Genomic DNA, 12,326 nt, shown 5'->3' on the forward strand with positions numbered 1-12,326 from the left:
GGTGATCTGGTGGTATAAAAACAGTTGCGTGTTGTTTAATTAGTTATGCGAAGATACCTAAATGCTTATGACGTGGAAGTGTGAAGACATATGAATGTTAGGAATTTCGTAGTGAGTACATAATTAAACGTTGATTTGATAGCGTGAAGATAAGTCGATGTCCACGGCTCTACAAGATTATTGAAAACTGTTAACTTGTGAAGAGGCAATAAGAATCTTCAAAAATTACAGGAACAAAATAGGTAGCTTAAAATGAAACTACAATCACATTAAAAAATAAACAAACAAGTTTAAGGTTTCAGACGTAATGTTAGCTTTTCTAAACATTACAGCTTTTAGACACGGAATCAAAATAGGGATTTACAGCTTGAGGAAATAATGTTAACAATATATCTCAAACCTTAAGCTCGTTTATTTACTTTTTTGCTATAACATCTTCATTTAAACCAGCTATTTTCTTTCTGTTTTGAATTTTGCGCAAAGTTACACGCGGGTATATCTGCGCTAGCCGTTCTTAATTTAGAAGTGAAAAACAAGAAGGAAGGTAGCTAGTCATCACCACCCACCGCTAACTGTTGGTCTACTATTTTGCCTACAAATAGTAAAAGTGACTGTTACGGCTGAAGGAGCAAGCACGTTTGGTAGGACGCGAGTTCGAACCTGCAACACTCAGATTGCGAATCAAGCGCTCTAACCATCTGACCATTCCTAGCCTCTTGTTTCTGTTTTTTTTAAAGATTCTTATCCCATCTTTTTTAAAATAAAAATATTTAGCAATCTTATTTCTTTAGTTTTGAATCTCTGTCATGAACATAACTCTGTGTAATAACAGTACTGTCCCATTTGAAACATGTGTGATAACAGTACTGTCCCATTCGAAACATGTGTAATAACAGTACTGTCCCATTCGAAACATGTGTAATGACAGTACCTGTCCCATTCGAAACATGTGTAATATAAGTACCTGTCCCATTCGAAACATGTGTAATAACAGTACTGTCCCATTCGAAACATGTGTAATAACAGTACGTGTCCCATTCGAAGCATGAAAGTAGTTGATGCTCCCTCGGAAAGACATGACAATCTTTGGATGGCTATTGCTTCTTATATCATTGTAACAATGTTATCACTGATAGTGGTACTGAATGTATGATCACTATGATACATGGTGATACACATGAAATGTTATCTCTATGGTCATTATATATATATATATATATATGTTTAAACCTGTAGCTATATGGGAACTCTGTAAACACTTGATTGGAGTGAATACTGAACTATACTGGAATGGTACATGGACTGGATTTTGTAACCGTGTGAGTTTTATACATGTATGCACGTGCAGTGCTTGTTGGCTAGTATTTATATACATATATATATATACATATACATACAGGCTTTATAATTGTTGTTTAAGTTGTAAAGCCGTATATATGGATAGCCACAGATAAACGCTTAAATATTGAATGCAAGTATAACACAAAGTGTCATAATATAATAGTATATGTATACAAATAACCATCTGTAATATTTCTTATAGTTATTCCTTCCTCTTCCTCCATAGTCACAGTTTTACAGCAGCCGGTCAGATGTCTTATTTCAGTGACATTCTACACGCTCTACATGGTCGTAAACGTCTTAATCAACAATTATGTATATATAAATATACCTTTCATTCTTACATTTCTGATGCAGTTTGGGTCATGACACGACTCTCTCTTACTGTGACGATCCTAAACGTTGGTGGGCCGTCGCTGCTGAATTCTTTTTCTGAAACTAAATGTTTCCTAAATAAAATATATAGCTATTTAAATGTCTGCCTCACTTTCGTCTACAACCACCGTCTACTACTTGCACGTTTCTTGCTACTTCTTCAAGAATGGCGACTCTATCTGCAATATCTATAATACTTACAATCACGAAGTGTTGGCTACAATTTGACACTTACCATCAACCGTCATTGTGACTGCCGATTCGATGCTCGAAAATGAGCTTCATGCTATCTTATAAAGTACAGCTTAAAAATCTCTGTTGTGGTATTCAACCTAGATGTTTGTAAACGTGGCCAAAAACGATTTGCAGTGGTAAGATACTATGATCCTGTCAATTCCACTATTTGTTGGTAAAAGAGTATCCCAAGAGTTGGCAGTGGGTGGTGATGACTAGCTGCCTTCCCTCTAGTCTTACACAGCAAAATTTGGACGGCTAGCGCTGATAGCCCTTGAGTAGCTTTGCGTGAACTTCAAAACATACATACAAACAAACAACAAGGTTTTATAAAACACTTAAGAAGAAAACACCAAAGAAAACACTTTTATTACAGTTCACACTCTTCGACAAGAAAATCTTAATTTATGAATTATTGGAAATAATATCATAATTCTTCATTTTTGATATAACTGTTTTCTATTATTAACTAAAACATATATGAACGTTTTTCCTGTTATGAATTCTTTCATGTTAGATTAATTCAGTTTTGAAACTAATCATAGGAAGAACAGCAGAACGATTGCTAACTTATGTTTTACATTTGAATCGTGTCCGCCATGAAAATATGTGTTCAATTTAAACAAATGTTGTTACGCATCTACTTTCAAATGTACATTCATATCTTATAAACTACGTCACTGTTTAAAGGTTGTCGATTTGTTTATTAAATGTATATTAATATACATATACCGCTGTTTCACAACCAAAACAGTAAAGTTATGGTTTTAATTAAATTTCTGTTTATTTTAAAGTGTAACAGGGAGAAAATGTGTCTCTTGATTTGATGGTCATTTTCTTGATTCTTTAAACAGTATAAGTCGTACACGGAATTTCTAGAAAATCCATTGTAATTGCACGATTTCGTGCTTAAACCTCTCAACTTTGGATTTCAAAGAATGCTGAAATGATTGTTTGACTATTCAAGCACGCATGGAGTCTCATTAGATGCGTTTTCCTTTCTTTTTTGTAGACAAACGCTATATAAAAATTTCATTTTTCAAGTTGCACTGACATATAAAATGACAAAGGTCAAAACGAATTTGGAAACGATAAATCTTGGAATATATGATGGCACGAGAAAAGACGTAACTTGATATCGTCATCGATTCTTAAACAGAACTTTACTCTTAAATTCTCATATCACCAGTAAGGGCCAAATTGTTACTCGTCAGGTTTATTTGTTTGACGTTACGCACAAAGCTACACAACAGGCTATCTGTGCTCTACCCACAGGTATCGAAACCCAGTTTCTAGCGTTGTAAGTCCGCAAACATACCGCTGAGCCACTGGGGTACTGTTCGTCAGGCTGCTTTTATATGAAAGTATCATTTAACGTCAGTAACAGTATGGTTAAGATATCTCACGTTAATTGTTTTCATTTGTTTTCTCAAGCGTGTGTGTGTGGTTTCTTACAGCAAAGCTACATCGGGCTATCTGCTGAGTCCACCAAGGGGAAACGAACCCATGATTCTAGCGTTCTACATCCGTAAATTTACCTCTATACCAGCGTGGGACTTTTCTCAGCTCTATATTTTATTTATTTTTTATTGGTCAGCACTGTAATCACTCTTCTGTTATTTGCAAGTGGAAATGACGTGAGTTAGTAAAAACAGAATTAAAATGTGAATGTTTAAAGGAAACAATTTCTATGTTTTGAGATAATTAACTAGAAACGAAAAAAAAAACGGTTAGAAATACCAAAGGCGAATAGAACGTGACAAGAATGGAAGACAAAATGTTAACTGAACGCTTGGCAATGCTAAGTTAGGATAAGGTATAAGTAAAAGTGCAAAACTTGTACAGAATCAAAAAGATCAAATAAAAAGAACAAAACGTCAGGGTTGTTGAATGAAGAAAAACATAAAAAGCGAAAAGAATATGGTAAGACATTATAAGTGAGTCAGTAGAAAAGGCATAGACTACGAGCAAAAAAAATGTTGGAACTGAATTGAAGTTAACCCCCCGCTAGTACAGCGGTATGTCTTCGGATTTACAACGCAAAATCAGGGGTTCGATTCCCCTCGGTGGGCTCAGCAGATAGCCCGACGTGGTTTTGCTATAAGAAAACACACACATGAATTGAAGTTCGCACAAAACCATATGATGGCTAGTTTCGCTAGTCGTTCTTAATTTAACAGTAAGACTAGAAAAAAGGCAGCTCCTCTCAACGTCACTTAGGCTACTCTTTAACTAACTAGTAATGGAATTGACCGTACGTTATGCCGCTACCACGGCTGAAAGGACTACAAAGCGATGTAACAGGTACATGAACTCGCGATCCACAGAATGCGAGTCAAGCACCATAACTACCAGAATATTTAAAATCTGGAGGCAAGAAAATACTAGAAATAAATAGAAAGACGTGATTGGGAAGAAGTAAACAGAAAATTAGTCTAAGAGGGAAGAAAAAAACAAAACTTGACTGAAATAAAAATATGAAAGCTTACAAAACGCCACAAGCGCAAAAATATAATAATTTATGTTTTAAAAATCAAGAACATTATGCATCAATATAATTTCCGTGTACAAGAAGTTCTGAAATGTAGCAAAATATTTTGTAAACAGAATAGCAGTGTTGGTGAGAGCTGTCAGTGTTGGTGAAATCTATTTACCGCAAGAATACCGCAAGAAGTAACAACTTACATTTTGTCACGTTATTTGTTGTTTTAACAGCCTACGTTATGTCCAAGGTTTAGAATGTGTGCTATAAATTTGAAGAGTATGGCGTGCTTGTTGATTGAAACTGAAGTTAGGGAATTGCAAGACATGCGACATCCAAATTTCAAGTATTTTTAAAAATCCTTTCGTAAACGCTCACTGGTCGCTCAGTAGTAAATTTGAACGTTAAACTTTGGAGTGTTTGTTTGTTTGTTTTTTGGAATTTCGCACAAAGCTACTCGAGGGCTATCTGTGCTAGCCGTCCCTAATTTAGCAGTGTAAGACTAGAGGGAAGGCAGCTAGTCATCACCACCCACCGCCAACTCTTGGGCTACTCTTTTACCAACGAATAGTGGGATTATCCGTGACTTATAATGCCCCCACGGCTGGGAGGGCGAGCATGTTTGGCGCGACTCGGGCGCGAACCCGCGACCCTCAGATTACCAAGCGCACGCCTTAACGCGCTAGGCCATGCCGGGCCCCTCTTTGGAGTGTGATTACTGTGGTGAGTACAGCGCAGGTACTCGTATTTCATTGTGTAGTTTTTGTACTCAACAAAAAAAAAGATCAAACCTTCGGAATGTAAGTCTTAATGAAGTGGTACACTGGGAGAATCGTAATTTGAAAACTGTTTTGTTTTTTGTTTTGTTGTTGTTGTTTGTTTTCTTATAGCAAAGCCACATCGGGCTATCTACTGAGTTCACCGAGTAGTTGAAAACAAGGTTTCGTTCAGCAAGTTGTCAGAAGAGCATAATACTTCGTGTGTGTGTGTGTGACGTTATAACATATTAACCCGGAACATGATAAAATTAGACTGTACTACTAACTTAATCTAGTTTAGACCATAACAGTTGTTGTTCATGCAGTTTAATAATGTAAATAGGTCTCTGGTTGAGACCTATCGTATTGTAATCATATTAATGAATTTTAGTATTTGGCGAAAGACCATACCAGATACAAATTATAGAAAATATTGTGCACTTGATATACTGTTACACATTCTTCACTCATGAGGTCCACAGCTGGGACGGTGGTAAGTCTTCGGGTTTACAACGCTAAAATTAGGGTTTGATTCCCCTCGGTGGACACAGCAGATAGCTCGATGTGGCTTTGCTATAAGAAAACACACATACTCACTCATGAGATATTACAATTACTAATATAGTCTTATCCCGTCGACAATATGATTTCTTTTACCAACTCAGGGAACAGGAAGACAAGCTTGCTGGTTCGCCAGTTCTTCTGAATAATTAATCAAATTAATTTAACCAAAAAGGTGATGTTAAAATAAGTGAATAATACTAGGTCTACTGTACATGTACAGGGTCCTCAATGTTCCGTTTCATGAACGAACAAGTAAAGAAAAACTTAAAAACAAACAAACAAGGAAGTAAATGAATGGATGGCTAATATCAATCCTCCAAATCAATGAGGGCCTGGCATGGCCAGGTGGCTTAAGGCGTTCGACTCGTAATTTTAGGGTCGCTGGTTCGAATCTAGGTCGCACTAAACAAGCTCGCCCTTTCAGCCGTGGGGGCGTTATAATGTGACGGTCAATCCCAATATTCGTTGGTAAAAGAGTAGCCCAAGAGTTGGCGGTGGGTGGTGATGACTAGCTGCCTTTCCTCTAGTCTTACACTGCTAAATTAGGGACGGCTAGCGCAGATAGCCCTCCAGTAGCGTTGCGCGAAATTCCAAAATAAACAAAAACAATGCAAACAACATAGTAAGGATGGCATTTGCATCATCCCTACATAATGACATACTGAGGAGATATATAAAATACCACTTTAATTAACAACTCGATCCATCCGTGCATAGGCAGTGCTACTGCCTGACTGATTGTACTTGTAAAACTGTATGTGTGTTTTCGAAGTGGATCGAAATTTCCTTATTTCAACGACAATTTTCATCTAAGTACGTAAGTAAGTGACATTTCCAGACAAGCGTGCAGGAAAAATAATGAACCTTATCGCCATCAATTTTTCACATAATTCTTTTTCTGAGATTCCAACGATTCCTTTCTTTCACCGAAACGAACACTAGTATATATAATATGTGAAACGGATGGCGCGCTAATTTGGGCATATAATGAGACTTGAGGGTAGGTTGGTAGAAACCCTGATGAATAAAATCGAATCGGTTATTCGTGTGATGTTGCTGGTGCACACAAATATAGCTTCTAAATAAGAAACGAAAAGTATAACAAAAAATTTTAATTTTATAACGACAAATAGGGATCAATGTATACGTAACTTAGCCATTTGTAACGACATTAAAAGTGTTAATGTTACAAAAATTATTGTAACAAGAAAGTCAAAACTTCAAAAACTGAGTTACTTAGAATTTAAAAAATAACGTAATTATATTAGTCTGAGCCAAAATCAATATATTTTTTATAACTTTAAGTACTAGTTCAACAATTGTATACTTAATAATATATAAATTATTTTATACAAAAATAAAAAAGGAAAATTACGTTATTATCAGAAGTTGATATATCAACCTGAAAATCTATATTTTTCTTTTCCTTTAGCATTGTATAATACTTGAAATGTATATTAAAATTAAATAATCAAAACTGTTTACTACCAAATAATATTGAGAGAAATTCTTTGAGCTCATTAAGTTTAAAAAATTGCAAAAAATAAACGCGTTCCTTAATCACACGTTATTTTCTTTATAAATAATAATAATTTTAGGCTACTTTGATTATAGACATTCTGCAACTTTTAGTTCTGTATTTCTGTGTTTAACTTGTTTTGATTCTTTTAGATCTTATGCACCTAATACTAGTAACCTAGTATTCTTATATTTTGGCATATCTTTGCAAATGGAACAGCACCGAAAGAGGGCGCTACTCTTTCAGCCTCTATCACAGAAGACGTTTTATTTATTAGTGTATTTGTGTGTTTTGCGAAAATACGTAAATTTATCGTCCTGTTCTCTTTGGCGAGAATAAAAGAAAAGGACAAAAGAAATATACTGAATAGAATATTAGGAATAAATTATGCTTTCGCAAAAGTGTCGGGAATGGTGTGCAAATTTAAAATACAGTACCGCTTAACGAAAGCCCAGAATCCACTGTTTCTGAATACAGTTTTAGTTATTTTAGCTTTGTGAATGTTTGTTACATTTTTTTGTAAAATTATGAAATTGGCAAAAAAAACAAAACAGAATTGGCTGCTGTTTATTTCATTGAGAAAGTAGCGGTTGGTTTGAAGAAAACGCTAGCTTATGACCACTTTTCCTGCAAAACAATAAAATAATAATGCCTAAAGCATATTTTGTGTCATTCAACAGTAAAATATATAATATATACATATGTATAAAATAATCTTTTTTATCTAAATTATTCTATATATTTCGTAAAGCTTGTTCAGCCTTGTGTGTGTTCTTAACATTGTTTTCAGTATGAGCGACTTTTACAGATCAACAGTAGTTGTTTCCAGTATTGATTTTAGTGCTATATACTAAACGTAAATATATTTGTGAATTTTTCAACTGCTGGAAGACTGGTATAATGAAAAAGAAGTGTTTGCGTCAAATTTGTAATTTTTTTAGTAGACCCATATCGTCTGAGGAATTCATCTATTGAGTAATCCGAATATTATGAGCGCCGTCTTACGGGCGGCAGTCCAATTTAAATTAGTTTTGAATATGACCAGTATTTTACCGTAAACGTCTGAGAATTTGTTTAGCAATATATTGCTGGAATACATTTAATTTAAAGTTATTTTCGAAAAGTTTTTTGTTAATTACATTAAGTTTTAATATCACTTGAAGGGGCTTCAACCGTCTAGATAGTTTTCCAGACAGTGATTTTGATTTGATTTGCTTGGAATTTCGCACAAAGCTACTCGAGGGCTATCTGTACTAGCCGTCCCTAATTTAGCAGTGTAAGACTAGAGGGAAGGCAGCTAGTCATCACCACCCACCGCCAACTCTTGGGCTACTCTTTTACTAACGAATAGTGGGATTGACCGTCACATTATAACGCCTCCACGACTGAAAGTGCGAGCACGTTTGGCGCGACTCGGGCGCGAACCCGCGACTCTCAGATTACGAGTCGCACGCCTTAACACACTTGGCCATGTCAGGCCTTCCAGGCAATCTTTCGAGCTGCTAGCAGTGATCTCTTTCACCAGCTCAAAGTGTCGTCTGACAAAATTCTTAGACAGATGCAGTGCAGTAATATGTATTTAAGTATACCCTCCTATATAAGAATCTTCTATTTACTGAGAACTCATGCTTTAATATGTTTCGTATTACTGTCTTTATACAGATAGGTAGTTTGATAGGTAAGTAATTAGGTTGTACTCTAGTTTCAAAAAAAAGCTTTCTAAAACTTAAACTAATTTAATTTTTTAAATAATTAATTTTTTTTTTTACTGTATTGGTTTCTGTGCTATGGACATACTTTTCTTTTCGTTTTAATTATATCTTATCATACTTGGTATGGTAGAAATTATGACATGAATCGCCTTTAAAAAGCCGTGAAATCAGCATACTTAATACTATTTTCATACTAAATTGAAGAAAATGTAGCACGTGAAATCAGCATACTTAATAATATTTCCATACTAAATTGAAGAAAATATATGATGTGAAATCAGCGTACTTAATACTATTTTCATACTAAATTAAAGAAAATTTAGGACGTGAAATCAGCATATTTAATGCTATTTTCATATTATTTTGAAGAAAATTTAAGACGTTAAATTAGCGTACTTAATACTATTTTCATATTATATTAAAAAAGTTAGGACGTGAAATTAGCATACTTAATACTATTTTCATAATATATTAAAGAAAATTTAGTACGTGAAATTAGCATACTGAATGCTATTTTAATACTAAATTGAAAAAATATAGGACGTTAAATTAGCGTACTTAATGCTATTTTCATACTATATTAAAGAAAATTTAGGACGTGAAATCAGCATACTTAATACTGTTTTTATACTATATTGAAGAAAATTTAGGACGTTACATTAGCGTACTTAATACTATTTTCATACTAAATTAAAGAAAATTTAGGACGTGAAATCAGCATATTTAATGCTATTTTCACACTATTTTGAAGAAAATTTAGGACGTTAAATTAGCGTACTTAATACTATTTTCATATTATATTAAAAAAGTTAGGACGTGAAATTAGCATACTTAATACTATTTTCATAATATATTAAAGAAAATTTAGTACGTGAAATTAGCATACTTAATGCTATTTTAATACTAAATTGAAAAAAGATAGGACGTTAAATTAGCGTACTTAATGGTATTTTCATACTATATTAAAGAAAATTTAGGAAGTGAAATCAGCATACTTAATACTGTTTTCATACTATATTGAAGAAAATTTAGGACGTTACATTAGCGTACTTAATACTATTTTCATACTATGTTAAAGAAAATTTAGGACGTGAATTTAGCATACTTAATCCTATTTCCATACTATATCAAAGAAAATTTAGGACGTGAAATCAGCATACTTAATACTGTTTTCATACTATATTGAAGAAAATTTAGGACGTTAAATTAGCGTACTTAACACTGTTTTCATATTATATTAAAAAAATTTACGATGCTATATTCTCTTACACTACATAAACAGAGCAGTTACTCCACTACATGTATCTGGATCCGAATATACCGCATTCTTAACCTGTACTAGGACACGGAAAAACCACAGACTTAAGCTGTACTAAGAACTGGATAAACTCACTCTTAAATTGTACGAAACACCCGAATAAATCATAGTCTTAAGCTGTATTAGGATATAAATAAACCACAGTCTTAAATCATACTAAGACCTGGATATACTTTACTTTTAAGCTGTACTAAGACACTTAAACCATAGTATTAATCTGTACTAAGACTGAGATAAACCGCACTCTTAAGCTGTAGTAAGACTCGGATGAAACGCATTCTTAAGCTGTACTAAAACCAAAATAAATCACTTTCCTTCGTTGTACGAAAATCCAGTTAAACCACTGTCCCATGCTGTACTAAAACACAGATACACGCTTCTCAAGTTGTACTTAGATTTCACTCACCGTACTCTTAAACTTTACTTAGACCAGCTAAATTCACTCTTAAACTTTACTTAGACCAGCTGAATTCACTTTTAAACTTTACTTAGACAAGATAAACTCACTCTTAAGCTGTATTAAGAACAGATAAACCCTACTCTTAAGCTGTATTAAGAACAGATAAACCTTACTCTTGTGTTCTATTAAATATCGCTCTGTTTAAACATACTTTCCACATCTGATTTTATTGTTGTAGACTATTACTATGAGGCACCTTTGACTATTTCAATAAAAGCTTTATTAATAATAAACGTATATACTCTGAGTTATTCTAAGGTTTCTATTTTCATGCACGTTCACACTTACCAGTCATATATGTTTGTATGTAATTCAGTTATTTAATATAATAAATAGTTATACAGCTTCCCTCTTCCCACTTCCCGTGCTCCTGCTGCTCTTTGTTGAACACGTTCTTTTTTCCCTATATATTACTTGTTGTCCAGTGAGAAGGAAAAATACGATCACGTACAAATATCATTTATTTTTACTTTACCTCCTTCTCACAATTTCTCATTTTTGAAAGTGTTTTATTACAAACTTAAATCAACATCAGTTACTGGAACATTTCTTCTCAGTTTGTTTTATTTCTAAGTCTTCCGTTTCTGTATCCTGTAAACAATGTTAAACCACTTTGACAAGTTTAAGGATTAGAATTAAGAGGTTAAACATCCAATCCTTTTCATAAAATGTAATGTATAAACAGTTTAAAACCAACGTATACTTACCTAAACTTCAAGTATGACGTTTGATGTTGTGTAATCTTTCCTTTGGAAGAGTTCAAAATGAAGACGTTCACGCTTGTCCTCTCGTTATGTCTTCGTTGTTTCACAAAACAATTCTTACATGGACAAGGCATTAACATGGCGATTTTTTATGTATTTGCCTCTATAACGAAATTTAAGAAGGTTTTGAATTCATAAAGGTTCTACATAGCAAGCATAGGCATAGCTTGCAAAGTTAAACCACGTTCATATCACACAGTTAAAAGGTATAATTAAACTACAAATCTACGCCTACTTTATTTCTATAGAAATTAACCCTGTATTACTTAACCTGAAGATGTAATAAGAATTTCGAAACATTGTTCAGTACTTTATTTCAGTTAAAGTTCTAATGTTCACACCAGTCATCTTGAGAATACATTTTTACTTCAAGTGGGTTTCTCGTCATCACTAGTTTCTGAATATTATTTTCTATTTCTCTTTTTTTGTTTCAAAATGTATTACTTTAGTGTTTGTTTTATTTAATGCAATCAGGCGAGAGAGTCTATATCTCGAAATGCCAACATGTTTGTGACTCAAGAACTACACCTTTTTCATTCTAAGACTACGTGGCATTAAGTCCCTGTTTATGTGACTAACGCAGGAAGATCGTTACGTTTCTTGGACGTCAACCAAGATGTAACAATTAGTCCTGTACACGTTTCAACTTAGAAGTCAAGACTTCGGGCTTGAAACTGTTGCAACTTAGCTGTTAGTGTATAATTTAAGAGTATTACTTGAATGATTGCTAAAATACGTCTTTCTTTATTAGTTTCTAATTAGACTTAAAAGATAGAAACATCGTTTGTTCTGAAAACTA

General features: G+C 33.8%; 2 protein-coding genes across 19 annotated transcripts in view; one reads left to right on the top strand and one right to left on the bottom strand.

The window, feature by feature from the left end:
• LOC143223306 (3',5'-cyclic-AMP phosphodiesterase, isoforms N/G-like) overlaps positions 1-12,326 on the top strand; it is a 188,591-nt gene that overhangs the window by 122,080 nt on the left and 54,185 nt on the right. The window lies entirely within an intron of this gene.
• LOC143223307 (uncharacterized) overlaps positions 1-12,326 on the bottom strand; it is a 36,178-nt gene that overhangs the window by 21,297 nt on the left and 2,555 nt on the right. For 3 of the 12 annotated variants that reach the window (XR_013012807.1, XM_076451139.1, XM_076451138.1), the window contains exon 2: positions 11,471-11,630. Coding sequence is in view for 5 of the 12 variants with exons in the window: in XM_076451139.1 (XP_076307254.1) it covers positions 11,471-11,607 (137 nt within the window). In the remaining 7 variants the exon portion in view is untranslated. The other 9 variants (XR_013012812.1, XR_013012810.1, XR_013012809.1 and 6 more) reach the window with 9 other exon arrangements.

This window comes from Tachypleus tridentatus, chromosome 8 (assembly GCF_004210375.1).
Source record: "Tachypleus tridentatus isolate NWPU-2018 chromosome 8, ASM421037v1, whole genome shotgun sequence".
In the NCBI taxonomy this organism is placed as follows: Eukaryota; Metazoa; Arthropoda; class Merostomata; order Xiphosura; family Limulidae; genus Tachypleus; species Tachypleus tridentatus.